The following is a 22390-nucleotide window of genomic DNA, read 5'->3' as shown; positions in this document are numbered from 1 at the left end:
ATACCAGAGACGGTCACCCTCATCTGACCGTGTCCCGCCTCTGGACAGCTCGCATTTGTCAGTCATGCTGGAATCATCTGAAAGCGTCGGGGATCTCGAACAGTTCACAGATTTTTTTTTATCAGAGAGCATGTGAGACCTTGGCAGATGAGATGATGAAGAACACTGTCAAATCTAACAAAGAATCTAAGACTCAAATGCAAAAAATAACCGATTATGCCAAGCCTTCCCCAGGCAATATTCAGAATCATTTCAATTGTTAATCACATTGAGGCACCTTCTACTATCTGACTATATCACAACAGAAAGACAAATAGCATTAAAAAACAAAATAGACTCAAATAGACTAATTTCACATATGCTGGACCCCATTTATCAATATTACTTGTCTACGCATGTAACACAAACCAATATACATACATACACACACGGACACATCCTCACCCAGATAACAACCTCCCCCTACTGCCGGTGACACCAGTGCCCCCCCACCTATACATACTTGAACTGTGGATTAGATTTTTCTTTTCTCTACTCTCCCATACACACACAATCATACACATAAACACATGTTCTAACATAGATCTTCCCTAAAACACTAATTTTAAACTGCAGTAACTGCATGATGTCACTATCATCATAATTGATATGTCTATTTCATCTCTGTTTGTTTTGTTTCATTTTGTTTTGTTTTGTTTTATATGTGTACCATGTCAAGTGTTGTATGTCACGCTGTTATCCCTGTTTCAATCATTGTTGTATCTGTAAAGTCACTACTGTTTTGTTTTATAATAAAAAAAAAATAAAAAAAATCACATTGAGGTGATTTACATTCAGATACAACTATCTTATCAGCCTCCTATTCTAATTGGGTGTATAGGCCTGCTAGATCCAATAGATTCTATTGATGATTGAACAACAGAGGATAATATAAGATATGTTTTTACCTGGTGATTTTAATATTAATATTAAGGATACAACTGTCTTCAAGGAATGGCCAATGCATAGATGCATATGCTGCATCTCAGATTGTCTGTCCTCTTACATATCTGTGTAACTGGTCTCTCACAGGACAGTCTTCAAAAGTGTGGAGGTAAGCAAAACTATATCCAATAAGGACAGTAAAAAGTCCTTTAGTCTGGACAACAGTAGACTGAGTCTTTTACCAGAGTATAGTGAGCAACCAGAAATGGGACAGTTTGTCTTGGACTTCTCATATTTCTCTGCAAGAAAATAGTTCTGTAAGAAGAAGGTATCTGCCATGCAAGGTACTGGGTCAAGTAAGCCAATTTCTGATTTCACTTTTCACTTTATGCTTAGCCCAGGGCAAAGAGCAGGTTTAGAGTCTTCGCAGCCCCAGGCCAAGATGGCCGTTAGCCCGGGACTACGAGGGCTTTCACACTGGCAATTCAAACAGTTCAAAGTGGGTCAACCCCGACTTCAGCCCGGGGCTAGCTGGTCCTGGTCAAGAGCAGGGTCAGCAGGGTTATCCCCAGAAACACAGGGTTACAGTATGCTAGTGTGAAACGGGGCCAAAATCAATTATTAGAATGTGTAATGTGAAAATTGCGACATCATATAAAATAAATAATTAATAATAATAATAAATTCTTGTGCCAGTGTTTGATGCATTGCTACAACTGAGGCTGCAGATTGCACAAAATAAAGCAGCAAGGATAATTTTAAGATTGACATTCCAATTTTACAAATGTATAATGCGCTGCAGTGGACATCTGTTAAAGATATAATTGACAATCTGTTTTATAGTGCACAAAAGAATAAAATGCCCAGATTCATTTCTAACAGATTGAAATTTGTTGAGTAGGCACTCCGTCACTTCCAGAGCAGTTATGACTTCAAACTGTGTTTTCCCAAGATTCAAACAGAATGTGGTTGCAGCAGTATCTTTGTGGAATACGCTTCCTGATGCTACTCAGAGCTTATTCAAAGGACAATTTAAAAACCACATAAACAATATGGTCAGAGGTCACTGGGTCTAGATTGTATATTATAGTTGTTTTGTACGTTTAATCTATCCATGAATCCTGTGAAATTATATATGTATTCATGAGTGTGTATATTTGTATGTTTTATTTGTTTTTATCTGTATGTTTTATTGGTGCGTTTTATTTTGTATTGATTATAGTGTGTTTTTAATGTAGGAATGTAATCAAAATAGCGTTGTCCTCATTAAGTTCCACCTCATCCCTTTCAACAAGTTTTCAAACAGCATCATTGGTTATTATGGTGAATATTATTGCTATAATACTGTGAATAGTAATATACAGATTCCACTCTCTTACAATAGATTTATTGCATATATTGCTTTTGCTCTCTTTGTTGTGTTTGCTAGTTTTTAGATATGAATTTATGGATAGCATCATTTGCTGTTAAGGCTGAACTTTTGAATGTGTTTAGCTGTAAATAGAACTGAATAGATATCGCTCAATTCTACAGTAGATTTAATGCAATCATCAAAAATTCAAAATTTCCAGATAAAAACCTATTCATATGACACAGTTAACAGCTATGGAATGAAATTGCATTCACTTCTAAATATCATTTTCACTTACTGTCATGTCACTTCTTGCTATGTCAAGTCTACTGTATATACTACATGCATGTATTATTACTGAAATTGAAGACACAGGGAGAAAGTGTCTTGTTAATAAATGTTTTGTTTGTTGATAGAGGTTGAAGTCTTAAGCAATGGGGTTTTATTTACATAATTTCCCCCTTATTGTCATTTCAAGCCTGTCTATGCATACAGTCACTTTTCTCATGTTTATTTCTGGGTTTTATGAAATTGAAGACACTGGGAAACAGTGAACATTTGGTTAATAAATGTCTTTATTTGGCTTTGAGAGGAATATCACTGCATGAGATAGCAGCACATACAGTCACAGTTGTATAGCAGAACGGTCTGTAAAGTGTCAGCACTCCTCCACCACCCCAGAAACAAGTGAGATGCAGGTGAAAATATGTTTTTTTACTTTCAGTCATGGTTAAGGCAATTTTTTTTATTATTATTTCTAACACTCAACAAGCAAAAATCTATCCCATCCCCAGATATTCAAGCTCCAAGACTCAGGCCATGCATTCATGCCCGTTGGTTGATTCATTTGTCAACAAGGAAAAGTAATAAAAAAAGCCAAGGGGGTGAAATGAGGAAAAATAGAAAAACACCCTCCATCAAGTATTTGACATCTTTGTTTTACGTTGCAATCTATGCCTTTCTTTTCACTTCGGTTCTCTGGAAACTTACAAAAAAAATCGCTTGAGAACAACAGGCCATTTTACAGTAGGGTCCTGGAGTTCATTGGCCATATGCTCAGGAAAAATGTCCCGTTTTCACAGCTCAGATTTGTAAGCCTCTCATCCCATCTTACCCTCCTCTCACACGGCCATGTGACACCCACCCCTCCCTCCCTCCCTCCCTCCTCCTCTTTCATTTTTAACCTGACCTAGAGCCTGCTATCCGATTCCTCCTCACACAGCTTGTCTCCCCCGTCAGACTGCAGGTTGCAGTGGGTGCTGGTAGGGGTTCGGGGCTATAGGTGGTGGAAGGGGTTATGGTTGATATTAGCCCTTGTGTGCGGCGCCGTACCATGTGACCATGACCCCGGCGGCATCTGCCCCGCCTGCCACATGCAGTCTGAGTGGAGGGCCGTCGATGTCACCGTCAGCTGCCCGAACGCTCACAGCCACCCTCGCCCTCTTTCACCTTCTGTCCTATCTCCAGCTAAAGAAAAAAACAGCAACTCTAGATGTTTGCCTGAGGGGAAAAAAAATCAGAAAAGCAAGGCTGGTTTTCTCTAATGTGGGAAGGGAAGGAGTTTGGAGTCTGGCAGGTTAGGTGACGGATTTATACTACTCATTGACAAATGAATCAATCAAAGGGGGGGTAATTCATACTTCAAAAAAATATTAATATATGTGATATATAGCAGCAATTTAAACTCTACTTTTTTCATTCCCAAAGGTTTCCCCCATAGAGGAGCTGCAGCATAACCCAGTCCTCCCTTCTGAAAATACCACCCTCCCTCCCAGCACATTTGAACTTGGTATATACAGTTTTCCAGAGCTCCGGGTTGCCATTCTTGCCGTGTAGTGACACTGCAATGACAAAAAGAGGAGGGGGGGGGGGGGTTGAATGGTTAACGCTAAATGCTTACATTTCCTTTTGTCGTGGTGGGAAGAGATGCAAAACTAGGGGGGGGGGGGGGGGGTGGCAAAATGGACAGAATATTCTTTCTTTCCAGAGTGAACGAAAGAGAGGCGCGGAAAAGCATTCACCTGCTGCTGTGCGAAGCTGTGCGGTTGCACTTGTCCTTCGGTAAGAAGCCGTTTTGCACTTATGAAAAGGAGGCGGGGGTTTTTCTCCCTCTGGATTTCGAGCTAACGTTCGGCTGGAAGAGCACCTCCTACGATAAAACCCCATGCTTACAGTACTCTCCAACTTTTATATGTAGAAATCAAATAGCACCGTAAAAGTTGGACGGTTGAGTTGTTTTCCTATGCTCCAGACCTGTGCGCTGATCTAAACGTCGGTGTGCTACCAGAATTGTGACTTTTCAGGAGTTTTGGATTGCTCTTAAACCCCCCATAGTGATCATTAATGGCACATTAACTGCGGCTCACATAGGGCAAAATCATCCCCCGCTTCAAGCTTATCACATTTCCTGGCATCATGCTCGCTTTTCTGTCCTTCACTCTGCATTTCTACGATGTAAAATCACAAAAGAGGCTCCAAAACACTCTATCCAGGATATATGAGTGGATGAAGCTCTCCTGCCCTGTCAGTATATTTGCAGGACATCACTCTTGTCTATTCCCTCTCCATCTCCAGCTAGTCCAAGCCTCTTCTCCATCTAATAAAGTTTAGTTTGAACACTAATCACTTGTGAATTGCAGAGCAAACAGAGACAAACAGAGTGGAGTGTGCAGAAGTGTGTGTGTTTCTGTGTGTGTGTGTGTGTGTGTGTGTGTGTGTGTGTGTGTGTGTGTGTCTGATGAAGCAGAGATAATGTGAACAGGGGACGGGACCAGATCCGTATGAGTGAGTGAGTGAGACAGAGAGTGGATTGGTGGGATGCGGTAGGTATTGATGGTGATGATGATGATGGTATCGATGTTGAAGATGACAACTCAAGCAGTTTAGCTCTTGCTGTTCTTGCCGGTGGCGCCTCCCTTCTTCTTATCCTTCTCCTCCTCCTTCCCCTTCGGCTTCTCCTCCTCCTCCTCCTCCTCTTCCTCCTCCTCCTCGCCCTCGGCCTCGCCCTCCTCCTGCTCGTCTCCCTCCTCTCCCTCCTCGGCCTCCTCTCCCTCCTCCTCGGCCTCCTCTCCCTCCTCCTCCTCCTTCTCCTCCTCTTCCTCCTCCTCCTCCTCCTCCTCGGGCTTGGCTCCGGGCCTCCTGTACGCTCCCAGGGTGTAGGTGCGGGCCGACGAATAGGAGAAGCCCGGGTAGCTGGACTGGAGCATGGCCCCGCCCACCGTGCTGAGGCGGCACTCCTCGCCCTCCAGCAGCTTCCTGCATAGACGGACAGACAGAGGGAGGGAGGGAGGGAGAGAGGGAGATAACGTCATCGTCTACTCCGGATTGTTACTATTATTATCCCAGTGTGTTTCTCCTGGGGGGGATATCATATCATTGGGATATCAGTGCCAACACCTCTGCTGTCTGTTTTGGCATATTTCCCCAGAACATCATCACTGTTGCTGTTGCTGAATTGATCCCTCCATGTGAAAGAGGGATATCAACTTGCATAAGACAGTAATCTATACCTGAGTTTTCACCGAAAAGAAAAGAGCTTTATTCTAAAATGAAACTCCCACCATTTGAAAAAAAAATGCTTCTATAAACAGATTGTTGGTGTTGGTTACTGGTTACAATTAAAGCCATCTTAAGACCTTTCATTACAAAATGATATGTTTCTCTGGATAGAATAGATTTTTTTCCAAAATGCATATATAGCATCAGGTGAAAGCCTTGCATCTCCAAAATGTCAAGATGTTTTCTGGATTTAAAAAACAAAACTGTCCTGTTTTCTGTTTATACTTTTTTAGTTTATCTAATATATGTTTTGGAAGGGTTTCACAAGGTAATAGAATTATCCCAACCCATAGAGGAGCATGTAATCTTCCCATTGAAGTTAACTTGGGAATGAAAACCACCAAATCATATGACAACAGCGACATGTAAAACGCAATAATCACCATTACTGTTGCTCATGTTGATGTTAAAAACAAAATGTGTCATAGAATCTCATGTGGGACGGGGCCGCGTACGGCACAACATAAAAATAACACTCAAATTTAGGTCAATTCACTCTCCCAAAAAAACGGATTAACGCTGTATTGTCAGAATATGTCTGTGTGAACATGGCGGACCTGTAGGCAGCGATCTCGATGTCCAGAGCCATCTTGACGTTCAGCAGGTCCTGGTACTCACGCAGGTGGCGGGACATCTCTCCCTTGGTGCTGCGCAGGGCAGACTCCAGCTGCTGGATGGTGTCCTACACATACACACACACACACACACACACACACACCATGAAATATTAGCACTTGTGTCATGCTCTTGTGAATAGGGATGGTTTCCTCACATACACACACAGACACTGAAATATTAGCATTTGCATTGCATTTGTATTGTGAATTTGTTGATAAGTTGTCAACATTTATTAACAATAAGAATGAGTGTTACAAATATTATCTGAGATATATGCTTTTGGCTTATTATTGCATTTAAGATTAAAGTGATGGGGGCATGCAAAAACACAAATATTCAGGACAAGTATCTAAAATAAATACAAATTCTCCCCTCTGTCGTTTATGTACCTGCATCTCTCCGATTTCGTTGCCGTGGCGATCCTCCATCTCGGCGATCTGCCTCTCCAGGGCCTCGTTGTGGCCCCTGAGGGCCTCGATCTCCAGGGTGCGGGCCTGCACCTGCCTGCGGTACTCGCTCAGCTCCTCCTTGGAGTGCTTGATGGCGTCCTGGTTGCGGGCGGCCGCCTCGGTCACGTTGGCGAACTTGGAGCGGTACCACTCCTCGGCCTGGACCTGGTTCTTGGCGGACAGGTTCTCGTACTGGGCCCGGATGTCCTTCAGGGCGGCGGCCAGGTCCGGCTTGCTCATGTCCATCTCCACTGACACCTGGATAGAACAGAGGGGGGAGGAGGGGAGTGGGGTCAGTGGGGTTTGGAAGCATTAGCGCTTATTATTATGATGTTTATACATACTAGTAACATCTGTAAGTAAATGCAGTGACACTTGTAACTTAATCCATACATATCATATTTCCAACTAATACAGTCTACATAATGTGTGCCAGCATACATTTAGAGAACTGCATAATTGTTTGCATTCTATTTTATTGCTGCATTGTTTGTATTTGTTTTATTGCTTATTTGTATATTCTATTTGCCTTTCCCCCTGCTGAATCATATTACTTTTGCTGCTGAAAAAACCTAATTTCCCCACAGGGATCATAAAAGTTTTCATCTTATCCTGAGTAATGGGCAGCAGTCGCCAGTTCAAATCCCCGGACCAGCTGGGAAAATGTGGGTGAGGACAGTGAATGAGAAACACTCTCCCCTCCATCAACAACTAGTGTCAGGGCGCTCTTGAGCAAGGCACCGAACCCCCAGCTCTGTGGCCACCAGTAGAAGACTGTGGGCCGCTCCCAGTGTGAATGTGTGGAACTGTATGAACGTGGAAAAGAGCGAGCATGCTCAGTCGCCTTCCGCTGCGTAAATAAAGGTTAAAAACGACTCCTAACTCAACTGTAAGAGCTGTTTGCTGTGTGTTTGATGTGCTGCCGTTAGCAGACTGTATTTCCTTCGGGACAGTAAATGTATATTATGTATAAGGTGAGCTCTCTGTGTTGCGGCCGCTGAGGTGGACTGCTGCAGGGCTGATGAATCGACTGCTGACTCAGGCTTCTCTCTGCTGGAGGGAGCTGTGCTGTCAGTAGCTTACATAGCAATAACATTCCCTGGAGGCTGGAGGAGAAACCCTGGAGGAAACTCCCCAGCAACCATCACTCTGCTGAATGACTCACTCAATACTGGACACTGTATTGATTTCTGCACAAAGTTGCACTAAAGTTGCAGGCTGCAATATTTCATTCTTTCTCTCCAAAGTATAAATGTATTTTGTCTTTTTAGTTCACTTGCACTGCAGCTTGATCAGTGGTAATACTGCTATATAAGTAATAGCTCCATAACTCATAACAACTCTGAGTAACCTTGAGGAGCTTCTATATTTGAGCATGAATCAATAATATTGACTGCTTTGTAAATGAGAACAAGTCCGTCTGGTACGTCCGTCCTGTGTGTGTGTGTGTGTGTGTGTGTGTGTGTGTGTGTGTGTGTGTGTGTGTGTGTGTGTGTCGAGAGCTACACAACTTGTTTTTTTGTTGTTTTGTTTTTTTTCCAGACTAAGCTGTGCAGTATTGAATGATGAAAGATGTTCTGTTGTAAAAACATGAAGAGGATAGTTAAGTTGAGTTAGTCTGGATCAAACCATCTGCTGGTGCGCTGCTCAGAGTTGATCCTGCCCTGCCTCCTGGGACGACCACACCCCTGGATTATGCGCTATTTCTCCGCATTTCTCTCCCTCCCTCCCCCACTCCCCCCCTCTCTACCTCCCCTAAGGACAAATCGCTATAATATTCGCATAATATCCCTACAGGGACTTATAGTGTGTCTGTGGTACTCCATAGGAAGTTTATAGTGACCTTATCGCACTTTGGGACATTTTTTTTAATCCCCCATGGCGTCACTGTAACATTCCTATAATACTCTTATAATATTCCTTTAAGGACTTACAGTTTTGCTGTGATGCTTGTATAGTACCTAAAATGCTAAAATGTATTATAGGATAACTATATTTATACTATATATCTTACAAGGCTCTCTCTCTATCTTCCTCCCACACACACACTCAGCACTGTGCACAGGCACGCACGGCACTAATGCACCGATTACCTGCTTGCGCAAAAAAAACAAAAAACCGCATCAACAGACGAGTCCCGCACACAAACTTGTAATCATGTAACGAACATGTAACGATTTCGATTAACTTCACTTTAAACTTGGCATGAGTGCGTGACGGGCCCCGGGACGCTGCAGAGACGATCGTTTGCCCGTTTTATGACGGGCGGGAGGGGGAGGGGGAGGGGGAGGAGGGGGGGCGTAGGGAGGGAGGGATGGGGAGGGACAGCGCCGAGGTGCTGAAACGGAACTGCAGTGCCATCAATTTTCCAGTGCGCAGTGTTCAGTTGGCACGAGGCGCAGCATGCTGTGCATACAGACACACACACACACACACACGGTACATATGGCAGCTATTAGAGATTTACTTTATGACCCAACTGTGACACTAAGCTGTTCAATTCCTCATGTGAGGAGGGAATAGTGAAGAAATGTTTTCACTGTTAGGACCCTGCAGGGAACTTGCCAAATATGTAAACAACAAGTAGGCAATTTAGCCTACATGTTAGAATTCTATAATGAATATTATACAATATTATGAGGCTATTATAGCGATACTATAGGAGGTACAAAAGTACAATAAGGTCATTATAACACACTATTGAGTAGCACAGACTCAGTATAAGTCCCTATAGGAATATCATAAGAATATTATAGTGATGTGGAGATGTGACAGTGAAAATTGATAACTGATCACAATGGTGAGTCTGTTTGGATATTATGATTTTTGGCTAGGGTAAAGCATGTAGTCTATGTTGCGGGGATATGACATTGAAAACTGTTGATCATGGAATATTAAGGTGATGTTTAGTTTGGGTAAAGTTTATGCGGTCTGTGTGGTGGGGATGTGACAGGGTGAAGGAATATTCTAGTGGTTTTGAGGATGGGACATTGAAACCGGTGCTTGGTAATAAATGTGACTCCTATATGGACTATGAGGTGTTGTGTGTGTGTGTGTGTGTGTGTGTGTGTGTGTGTGTGTGTGTGTGTGTGTGTGTGTGACCGTGCAGGCTGGTACCTGTGAGGCCTGCAGCGACGTCTGCAGCTCCTGCAGCTCCTCCTCATGGACTTTCCTGAGGAAGGCGATCTCGTCCAGCAGCGACTCAACTTTCTTCTCCAGCTCCAGGCGCGCCAGGGTGGCGTCGTCCACGTCCTTCCGGTAGCCCCTCAGGGTGTTCTCCGCCTCCTCGCGCAGCCTCGTCTCCTCCTCCAGCTTCTCCCTCACGCGCTCCAGCGTCTCGTTCATCTGCACGCAGTCCAGGTGCATCTGGCTCTTCTCGTGCGTCAGCTCCTCCACGCGCGCCCGCAGCTCGCGGATCTCCTGCTCGTACAGGTCGTGCAGACGCGAGGGCTCGTTGTGGCGCTGACGCAGTAGCGTGACTTCGGCCTCCAGCACCTTATTCTGCTGCTCCAGGTTGTGCACCTTCTCGATGAAGGACACGAAGCGGTCGTTGAGGCCCTGCAGCTGCTCCTTCTCGTTAGTGCGGATGATCTTCAGCTCGTTGGTGACCGCCGTGGACTGGGTCAGGTCCATCGCGGGGTCCGTCACGGAGGAGAAGACGCGGCCGGCTCCCACAGACCTGCGGTAGGAGGAGGAGAGCACGGTCGGGGCGCCATAAGTGCGGTGGCTGCTGCGGTATCCCGAGGAGAGCAGGCGGGACGGGCTGCTGCTGCTGCCCAGAGCCACGCGGCCGGACCGGGGGGCATCTCCGAAGATCTTCCGATAGGAGCTGCTGCTGTACATGTCGCTGGAATAACTCATGGTTCGGCGGTGTCCGGTCCCACTGCTCTGTGCGGGAGAGAGTGCGTGTGTGTGAGAGTGTGTGGAGTTTCGGAGTGTGTGAGTGTGAGTGTGGGAGAGAGAGAAAGTGAGATGCGAGTGAAGTCTGGCCAGGACAGGTGCTTTTATAGTGAAGGAGCCGGCGCATCATTTGACGCAGGGACAACAGGAGATGAGGGGAAACCTGCAAGCTTTTGCAGAAAGCCTCCATCCTCTGGGGAAACACGAATTCACTCATGCAGCTCCTCTTTTCAGCCTTGTACCTCTGACAAGCTCATCACCAGCCGACTGGAACATCCACGGCAACAACTTTGAATTAAGATCTTTGTTAAATGGCTTTATAGTAGGCCTGTTTGGCTGTGACAACTTATAGATCTATTAAACTGCACTCTCATAGAGTTATTATTGCAAATTAGGCTGTCATTGACAGTTAATAACGACTTATTGACATGCAAATAAACACCACATCATAATAAAGAAAGGGGATAAATCATATCTTTGTTGATAGGCTACTTGTCTTAGACACATTTTTCCCTCTATAGATATATGTAAAGTCCCAAAGGGTGAACACTGTCCCATGTTACCTTAGACAGCTAAACACTGTCATTGCAGTTTTTCTTTGCTGTCCCAGCAGAACGGCAAATGGGATCGATGTGTGTATAGAGCTGTGCGCCAGAATGTGTTTTGGTGCTGCAGTCTGCATCCAGCCGCCCTCACTCCCCGACCTCCGCAATATCGGAATACGGGATGAGGCTCACCACGGTGGCCTGATTGTGGCAGTCCTACACCAGCAGCCTCATCTACACAGCCCCGCTATGTGTAAACACCAGTGATTTAGTGGTAAATACAAACATGGGTAAACTCTGATCTCCTATGATCATAATAAGACATCACAGCCACCAATATTAACAAAAATACTATTATAAATTATATTTTCTTTATTTTTGTTTTTTTATATATTTTCTTTATTTTTGTTTTTTTATATAGCCTACACCCCATGTTTACATAACTGACATCACTTTGATCCTACTCACTATTAAGTATACTATGAATTATTATTATGTCAATCTAAAAATGTGTATAAGCTGTAATATAAACTGTCTTTAGGTGGGTTTGCCCTCGTTACACCCCTCATCAGCATGTGTCAATAAGGTGCATATGATCTCCTGAGTCAGAGTGAGCTGTTACCAAACAGCATTCAGTCTGTAATGGGAAACAGTTGTAGCTTTTCAAAGTATTGTTTGGTGCGGGAGAAGTTAAAGTGCTGCGGAGAACCGTCGCTGGCCTTGGTGCTGATCCAGGCAGGACGGGGACCACGCCCCTGCCTGCCGAGGAGAAAACACCCATGGGACTGCAGCCTTTCCACCTCCAAACACCACACAAGGCGTCTCCCACAGCCCCATTCACACTGGCTGCCTGGAAAACGGCCCAGAGTGTCAAAATGTAGCATCACATCCCATGCCAAGTCATCTTAAATCAAAGTATCCGCGTGGAGGCTACTTTTACACTGCAAAGGATCAATCTTAATCTTATTTTCAGCGGGTTGAGATGAGTTCATTTGTTTCCACCGCAAATCGCCTTTTTTTCTTGTTACCAGTCATGATCTGCTTTATTCTGCCTTAATGCAAAAATGCTGACACATGATTCAGTAAGGAGGTGTTTGCACTGCAACAATAAATCCATCTTAACAAGTCGATTGATCCACTAGGCCTATTATAGTCCTAAATTCGTATTTTTCTTAAAAACAATAAAATCTGCCAGTGGAGTGAGATCATTCCAGTTGCTTTTAATGCAAATCAACTTGTTTCTTGATTTCAGACTTTTCTTGAATAAAGCGCCGTTGTTTTGATACTGATTGGACGATCTGCCTTTAAACAGTTGTTTCAGAAAATTCCTGAAACAAGTGAAACTGCACTGGAAACACGTATAATTCCCAATGGCGACATTTTTAACTTTAGAAGATTTTAAGGCTGAATATGAGACTAAATAATGCGTTAGTGCTGACCCAGTGGTAGATCCTTCATCATGTCTGCTAAATTATATCTAAAGCAGGAGCTTACTTTGGTTATGAATATCTTTTGAACTTTAAACAACATTTAGTAAACCTCGTTGCCATAGATAGATAGATAGATAGATAGATAGATAGATAGATAGATAGATAGATAGATAGATAGACACTGCTTCGTTGGAAAACAAGGCGAGGACTCTGGATTTTTGCTTACTCACTTCAGCCACTAGGGGGCGTTACAGCATCAGCAGTGCTTTGTATCTCCACCAGGCTTGAGCTACTGTTGTTTCCCTGTGCTCTGCTGTAACTCTGCAGCTTCCACATGATAACTTCTTCATGGTAAGATCAACACCTTCACTTTAGTATCTGACTGTGTTCGGTAAATAAAGTTTTACAAACACACCAAATATTGACAGCCATCTTTACAGTAACATGATGTTCAGTGAAGCCATCTGTCTTTCAAGCTAAATGACCTGAACCCCCTGCAAAGTAAGGGACTGATGCACACACACACACACACACACACACACACACAGAAAGAGATTGGGAGGTGGGGGGCAGAGAGAGAGAGAGTTGCCATGACAAAGGATAAGATGAATGGAAACAAATCTTGAGCAGAAAAGGGCCTGAGACTGATTTAGGCAAGAGGGAGAGAGAGACAGAGAGAGAGGGAGAGAGAGAGAGAGAGAGAAAGAGAGAGAGAGAGAGAGAGAGAGAGAGAGAGAGAGAGAGAGAGAGAGACTGTAGCACTTCACCTTGGCCGCCCAGCCATTTTGTCTGTCTGTGGTCACAAAAAGGCCTATTGAAGTGAAAGATGCCAGTGACGCAGCAGGAAATGACAGGTAGCCAGACATGTCTGATTTCTATCATTATGTGGCTTTCTTAATTCCTCCCTCCCTTCACAAGTAACAAACAACACAAGAAGGGGACGGAGGCCATCTTTATTCAATTTATTAAATTCAAAGTTAATCATATCACTCAGTAAACTGACCCCAAATCAAATCGCCAGTCATTCAGTTAACTGATATATACTATCAATTGTAATAAAGCTGAAGCGTTGTAGGCTTTGAATGGGCTCAGTTCAGTTTTATGAATTGGCTTTCAGCTCAATTTAAAGGTGCAACATGCAGCAATAAATCATTACTACATTCATTTTGAGACATTAGTATAATTACTGTAATTACTGTAATTAATGAGACCATCACTGAGAAGACTGCCAGCATCTAAAGTGCATTTTACATTGTGTGCAACCAGGTCAGATTTCTTGGGAAATCTGCTGTATCGCTTTATGGCACAAAACAGGAAGAGGCCACTGCTCTTCCGCTGCAAATGGAGCAGTAGCTTTCAGAGTTTTTCACAATGGTAGATGGTGAAACGAGTGGAACTCTGATTGAAAAATCTATTCCAACATGTTTATCCTCTTCAGTAAAAAAGCAAAAGAGAAAAAAAAAACACACATGGACCGATGCCAGGGAAGGGGGAGGAGGGACAAGTAGCAACATCTTTGTTACAGGAAGCAAGAGGGCTTATGGGAAATGTGGTCTTAATTTTGAGAAACACTAGCAGTAACAATACCACTGATGTGAGCTAGAGGCAGTCGTTTCAACCATGGTCTTGTTTGTTTACAGTCATTATACCAAGGTATCATAATTAATTTGACAGTGATATATTGATGTTTAAAAATGCTACACGTAGTACTGAGTGAATGGTGGTAATTTGATTTAATAATGATTCACTAAGCTGTGGAGAGGGGAAGCCAGTGATGTGACTTAAGCACATAGACATCAATCCACATGGGGACTTTCTCAGCCAGTCGGTGGGATTCAAACCAGCGACCTCCCCTTCATAAGCCGTTATCCTCCTGCTGTCCCAACCGCTGCTGCTACCAGTGCAGCCACACTATCCTCACTGTGGCTTCATTAAGAGACTTCATGTAAACACTGTAAACACTGTTCCGTAGTGCTGCTAATACACCACAGTTGTCCAGCTGCTGACCATTACTAATCTGAAGTAGGCTTAGAACAATATATCAGGGCAATATTGGCCTGATATTTAAAGTGTCATCAACCTCTGATATGATGGATATGATGCAGTTTGATTACATATTGTATAATAGATCAATACTACACTGGTTGTCTATAGGAAGTTCTTAACTGAATTGATTTCAGTGTGACATATTGACCAGAGTCACAAGTATGCATCAATATGTTATATCAGTGTTATTGTTATTGTTAGTGTTAGTATGAGTGTTAGTATTAGTGTTAGTGTTAGTGTTAGTATTAATATTAGTATTAGTGTTAGTGCTAGAGTTAGTAGTGTTGATTCTGTGGGAAACACTGAATACTTGCCATTTTTGGGTATTATTAGGCGTGAAAATGGTCAAATTTAAAGATATTGAATATCAGCACAAAATGTCAACTACCGGCAGCTTCAATCCAAATCTGGCCTTCACAAGCCCATATTGGTCAAACCCTAATCTGAATGGGTAAACCCTGCAACTGATGGAATTAGGATGTTACTTAACCAAATACAGATTTTATATATGATACACCGTCTAATTATTGAATGGCATGATGCACTACACACATAATGGCATCTAATTACTCAGAAATACCCGACACAAAAGGCTCTCCACCAGCAGTGCTCCTTTGAAACTCATTTCCCCTTCGGTGCTTTGATGCGCCAGGTGTTATTCACAAGCACTGAGCAAAGGTTTCTGGGAAGAGATTTACTGTGTGTCACGTCTTGGATGCACTGATCTCGTCTGATGTGCACTCTTCACTCCAGTCCCCAGAGATCCCCCTTTCCGCATGCAAGACGATCTCCTCCATCTGTTCACGCACACATACACACATGCAAACGCACACACGTATACACACTCGAAGCTCTATCCCTCGATCTTGGTTGTCAGCTGGGATGGAGAATGATTGGGCACGTCTCTTGTCACTCAACCAGATCCTGGATTGCCATTATGATCACCCATGGGACTCTTCAGGTGATGAAATAGGAGGAGCTGATACTGGCCTTTTATGAAAATCAAATATCAGCCAGCCAGTGTGGTTCACCTCTGATATGATGGACATGATGCAGTTTGATTGATTAAATATTTATTGTAGAATTGATCAATGCTACACTGGTTGTCTATGGAACATCTGTATTACTGTTATTATTATTAGTAGTAGTAGTAGTAGCGGTAGTAGTATTAGTAGTATTAGTATTAGTGTTCATATTAGCATTAGCATTAGTATTAGTATTAGTATTAGTATTAGCATTCGTATTTCGTATTAGCATTAGTATTATTATTAGTATTAGTATTAGCGTTCGTATTAGCATTAGCATTAGTGTTAGTATTAGTATTAGTATTGTGGGACTATAGACACAATAACAGCCAATCCCATGATCCAAAGCCACAAGAGCCATATAGACAGTGATGTAGAGGTAAATTGGGTGGGCAAACTATGAACTGGCCATAAGGCCAACACTAGAAACCAATATAAACCAAACAACAAACAGCTTTTTTGGAAAGCTGGAAAACACCTTATATTCATGTACCTTACATCATTCTGATCCGATTTAATCTACATGATTTTAAATCATAAAGATTAATATCAACTTTAAAAAAAAGTAGTCAACAGACATGCAACCATTACCCTTATGTAAAGCAGCTGTACCTTCCCACTTCCTGCTATACTGTGACTGTTTATGAACTTTTGCTCCATCATCATCATCATACAACCATCATCATGCATGACTCTGCGCAAGGGGAGGGGGGGTCAAGAACCATGCTCTTCAGTGGTGAGTTGATGCCCGTGCGTGATTGAATCACTGTGTTTTCCCAGGAGGCATTGTGTTGTTGTGCGTTGCCACGACACATTTGTGTTTCCCTGTTAGATTGTGCTGCTTGGGTGTGTGTCATGTGGGTGTGTTGCCTGCATGTGACTGTCTGCGTGCCTGGGTGTGAGCGTGCATCCACGCACGTGCGTTCATGTGTGTGTATGTGTGTGTGTGTGTCTTTGTGCATGCGTGTGTGATTGGTCGGTGCAGTCCTGAGAGGCGAAGGTCATAGTAAACTGGGTTTGCCGGGCCTGGATAAGCTGCTGGATTTGACTAATCTAACAGCTGAGGACGAGGAGAGGTGGGTCAGTGGGACTGCGGCCCTGTCATACACCTACAGTGTAAACACACAAACTGACACACACACACACACACAACTTGCACAACTCAGTCAATACCTCCTCTTTTGTATACACATGCACCAGCAGGTAGGTTATGTCAATACAGTGGAACGGACCTTCTGCTTGGCTCAGGCTGAGCTGCATTGCAGTATCTATCTCCTGTTTCATACACCGGTCAACATACAGTGTGTCATCCAAACTGCTTTACAGTTGGGTTTGACCGACAAGGGTTTTTGAAGGCTTATACCAATACTGATACTTCTGGAATGAAGTCCATTCAATATCTATAAATTTAATGTTCATGCCAAAAAAATTCCTTTGCAAAAATAGAAGAATTCAGTGTTTCATCTACAAGTTTACTCTCTGGGTGGAAAAGCCTCTGGAACAGGATTCAGATCATGGGACACTACAACTCCCCATTCATAATAAGGATAAGGATTGTATAATAATATAATACAATAAAAATAGCAACAATGCTACTACTACTACTACCACTGATAATAACAATAACAACATATTTGGTCTAACTCTACCATGTGCAGACTCAAATTCTGCTATTTTGGGGTAATAACCCTTTTATTATTCAACTACACTGAAAGGCACAATATAAAAATTAAGTAAATTAAGGGTTGTTTCAGTTAACTTCAACTAGGACTAAAATTACAACATTTTATCAACAACATTTTTTTTAGTTATAAAAAAAGTACTTGTGATTTTGTGGTGTAGGGTGATCTGCAGTGGCTCCAAGGCTGTGGGAAAGGACATCAGGTCAGCTCCACAATGGAAAGCATGCAGGTCCATAGTGGGCATCCTGCTACAGTCAGGCACTCAGAGGCCGTCCCGTCCTGTCTATTGTGCTGAGCCTCTGTCAAGCTTTTCCTTGACAGCCCTGACCCTGTTGCGCCTCCCCCACCGCAAAGAGGACTCATTCCCATGACCTCCACACTGTACAGGCTGCATGCATACACCCATGGGCACAAGTCTTCACTTTCAAGGCTGCCTGGAGCATAGAAAAGGCTTTGACTGACATGGGGCTTTGAAGGGCGATACCTGTACTGAAATTTGTTTGGAATGAAGCTGTCAGCGGCTGAAATTTTGCACCAATAATCAGCATTAATGTGACGCTGAATATTGAAGAACATTTTTTTTTTTTTTAGTATTCATTGATTTTTTCCCAATCCCAATTCAAATACACATATTTATACATACTTGTGTGGAATCTGACCAAAATGTTGCATTAGAATCAGGTTAAGTCCTTCCCATAGACAACCAGTGTAATATTGATTCTACAATCCTACTATATAACTGTAATTAAACAAACATCATATCCATCGTAGGTGGGCGACACTGATTGGTGGATGTATGATTTTTAATAAAAGGCAATATCAGCCTGATTGGATTAACCCTTCTATAGATCATTCTAGTCATTGTGGTGCAGGTGGCTTTGGGTGGGAAGGGCAGGGAGAGGCATGTCCTTCATTCAAAATGGGACTGGATCTATGTTGACAGCTCTTCCTCTCACAAATTAGAGCTCAGTCCTCAGGCAAGAGGGCCAAGGCTTTACATTGTGGTGAAACGGTACCGGAGGTGAGGAGGAGTCGCACAGCTCTCCACGCCACAAAATCCACCATCTCTGCTCCGGCTCCCTTCCCCCTCAGCAGGCATGACAGCTCCAGAAGGGATGCGGGGAAGCTTTTCAAGATGCCCATCCCCCTCTTTCTTCTCCTTCTCCTTCCCTGGCTTTGTGTGTGTTGCTTATTGAGCGGCGAGTCAGATGGCTGTGATCATACAAACCTGGGATTTGGCCAGCAGATTACTCTGAAAACACACTAGATGGCTGGCTAGGATCAAGCCCCCACGCAGGCTTTCTTTTATCCGCCTGGCAAAATCCTCCTCATTACTGCCTATTCAAGCTTCTATATAAAGCTTATTCATTATGGAAAAGCAGGGGGTTGGTTTTCCTGGGTAAAAGCCTTCACTTGTTCTTCGCATCAAATTATTATGGCGGTTCTTTGCGGTGTTGTTGCGTGACTGCATGGGCATGACAGTATCAAACCACAAATAAACACAATGACAAAGTGGTAGGTAGGTAAACAAGGGTTTCAAATGTTTTATTCCTTTCATATCACTGGCAAATAGAAATTGCTGCTCCACGTTTCATGTTCAAAGGGTTTTGCACATTTCAAGTGACGCCTTTAGAAGTCAGTTTCCAAATTCTCCAATTCTAAAAAGTAAGTGCACAAAACGTCCACCTTTAGTTATTGTTCCACACACAGACATCGACCTTTCTGAGGCGAAAGGCAGTATAGGCGACGATGTGTATGGGTGGGCCGTGACGCGGTGTGTTTGTGTCGGTGTGTGTGTGTGTGTACTGTGTAACGCAGGAGAGCACCACGCCTGAGACCGTCACAATGAACAGGAATGACCTTTGTGATGCATGTCAATATACATAACGCACACACTCGTACATATCACACACCTCCGTTGACGTCTTACATGTGTGTGTCCGTTTTAAGGCATCAGCCACTTTGTACGAAGGAACAAATGTGAAAAAACCAAATATACACATGAACATGAGGACTTTTCCCCCTCTGCTGAAATCTGTAGCTTAAACAACTGGGCCGACTGCAGGCTTGTTCTTTGAGAGATTCCACACCTGCTTTTTTCTTAAAAAGGCAGATGCTGAAAGCACCAGGGTCTTTGTAGAGAGGGGTGGGGGTGGGGGGGGGGGGTTGGGGGGGGGCAGAGCAATAGTTGCATGTGATCATTGACACACACACACTCTCGGCTGAGCCTGCCCGCCCCTGCACCATGGTTGCCAACACAGCATGTGGAGGAGGGAGTCACGCTCGCTCACACACACACACACACACACACACACACACACACACACACACACACACACGCAGATTGGCGGAAGACACAGACAACAGGCCATGGATGGAGAGAGGAAGCTGTGAACTCCCACAGACACACGCTAATGCTCAGGATAACACACCAGGTCTTTGTGAAGTGGACTTTTTTTGCACCTTTTTTTTTTTTACTAGTAAACAAACGAAACATAAAACAAGAACAAAAACATCGCCGTACAAATTGTTTTTTCGTTTGTGTTTTAAAACCACCCACCCTCTACCCCACCCCAAAAAAATGTCTCTCTGAAGACAGTGACGCAATAAACGCACGCATACACACACACACACACACACACGTTCACATTTACACACGCGCGCGCGCATTGACAGATGGCGTTCCGGTGCACACACACCTGCCCACTCGCACCTCATTTTCGGTACATTTCCCATCAGTCCCCCCCCCCCCCCCTTTCTAACGTGGCTACAGAGTTCCTCTCCATTGGAAAAGGTTTGAATTTGACAGAGAAAGGCAGCATTCCACACGGAAACACTAAACAATCCTATACCTATTTTTCAGAGGTTTTTTTTTTTTTTTTTTTTTTTGGTGTACCATCTTCATGCTTTAACAAAGATCGGACCGCGACGTAGAAGCGAGAGGTTGCTTTGGCACTGTGCTGCTACGACGCAGGGCCGAGGACATCTACATTCAAAACACTGCGGTCCTCTGCCCTGCTTGGGTGGTGGTGCCCGCGATTTCCTACAAAACAACGGGCTAAATAAAATCTCACGGGGCGGAGCAGCCATTTTGTTTGAAGTTCCTAGGCACAAGAGATGGGCGGGCGAGCAACGCAGCGGCACACACACTGCCAGAGAAACCGAGCCCAAAGCCCCACGCCGGCCAGCCAGCCAGCCCCCTTTCACCTTTCTACTTTTTAATTCACATTTTGTTTAGAAATTATATTCTTTTTTTTTTTCTGTGTTATTATTCTCCCGTGAACGGGGGAGGATGGCTTTTTCGAAAAAACAGCTAAAACTTCAGAATCAACCACAAAGAAAAACGGGTCTTTTTTTTTCTAGGAGCACCGTGCCAAATTCAGAACAGACACAAAAGCCTCGAGGCACAAGAGACGGTTCTAAAAAGCTATGGATGGACTAGGTTGTGCAAACAAACTACACATAGGAAACTCTCAAGAAACCTCACAACAAGAACATAAGCTATGACTAATTAAATATATATATATATATATTCATCTATATATTCAGTATATTAGATCTAATAAATACCTTTTTTTTGATATACATAGAGATCTTTCTATAAACTATTTACATAAAAACGCATACATTTTTGCTGAAACAATAAATAGCTATGAAGGCAAGGCAAAGGAGAGAGAATTTGTAGTCTAACATTCGGATGATTTTCAGGTGTGGAACAGGCGGAGGAAGACTTCGCGCGTTCCCACCCAAAAGTCAAAGCCTTCCAGCGTTCTGCCTCGGGGCGACACTGCACATACCGAGCTGTGTTCTCCCTTCATAAATAATGGGCAGGAACCTCCGCTCCCAAAAAATAATGCCCTCTGTCTCAACCTGCCTCTCCTCTCTACATAGTGGAATGTGCTCCGGTCTCTCGACCGCTCTCGGTAGATAAGCTTCTTCCCTTTTTCGCGAAAAAAAAACACCTAGCGAGCGGGGCGGGGGAAACGCGTCTACAAAACGCACCAGCCCCCCCTCGCCAAGATTTACCAGCATTTGGCCCCCGGCGGCTGGCGTCGCGTTTCCCCCTGACCCGACTCCTGACGTCCAACGACATACACACATATGATAAAAAGATGTTGTAAAAAACGCCACCGTCATCAGAGAGAGGCAGAAAAACATCCAACCCACCAAACCCCCCCCCCCCAACCCAAAACCCCTTTCACAATCTCATGCTGCACAAAAAATTTTTCTTTTTCAGTATTTTTTTTTTTTAGGATGGCAGGTGTGGACATAAAAGTACAGCCTTTAACTTGAACGTTTCCACCCGCCAAGCCTGGGTACTAAGAGACGTATTGCTGCCGGCCCCGACAGTCAAAACCGCAGTAGAGTTTAGTGTCCTCGAACAGGCAGACCTCCGACTTCCTTTTTCCTTAACTAGTCGAATGACGATTTCATCTGATGACGTACTGCAAAATAGCTGTAGTCGGGGCCTTTAGGTTTTACGAGACAGTGTTTGAAAAAAGGATGACACAGTTTCGTTTACAAAGATAATTTAAGTGCCGAGTGGTGAGCAGGGCAAGAAAACAACAAAAACGCCCTATGTCTGTGTCACCGCCTTGGGAAGGTTCTGTCTCGCTGGACAATTTAGGAGAAATGGAGGGGTGTGTGCGTGTGTGTGTGTGCGTGTGTGTGTGTATAATGTGTGTATGAAATCTCATAAGTGCTTCCCATGGCTCTTGAGGCATAGAAAAAGAGGCAGTGGGGTATAGTGTGGTAACATTCTCTGGCTGAAAGTCGTGTTACGGATGGACGGAGAGTGGGGGAGGAGGGGCCGGGGGGGGGGCTGGTGGACACGTAAAAAGGGGGGCGGGGGGGCAGAGTGT

At 43.8% G+C, this 22390-nt stretch overlaps 1 protein-coding gene across 1 annotated transcript; it reads right to left on the bottom strand.

Annotated features, from left to right (window-relative positions):
- Window positions 1-5157: 5157 nt before the first annotated feature.
- On the bottom strand, window positions 5158-10761 carry neff1 (neuronal intermediate filament family member 1). Its single transcript, XM_071536882.1, has 4 exons — window positions 10018-10761; window positions 6841-7158; window positions 6391-6515; window positions 5158-5530 (listed from the first exon to the last, which is right to left on the bottom strand). The coding sequence occupies exons 1-4, from the start codon at window positions 10759-10761 to the stop codon at window positions 5158-5160; spliced, it is 1560 nt and encodes a 519-aa protein (XP_071392983.1).
- Between the last annotated feature and the right edge of the window lie 11629 nt (window positions 10762-22390).

The sequence above is a fragment of the Centroberyx affinis genome, unplaced genomic scaffold (genome assembly GCF_046629955.1).
Source record: "Centroberyx affinis isolate AG114_WGS23_722 - 3 ecotype Tasmania unplaced genomic scaffold, CSIRO-AGI_Caff_v1 ptg002955l_1, whole genome shotgun sequence".
Taxonomy (NCBI): Eukaryota; Metazoa; Chordata; class Actinopteri; order Beryciformes; family Berycidae; genus Centroberyx; species Centroberyx affinis.
This window is presented reverse-complemented; position numbering and strand designations above follow the sequence as displayed.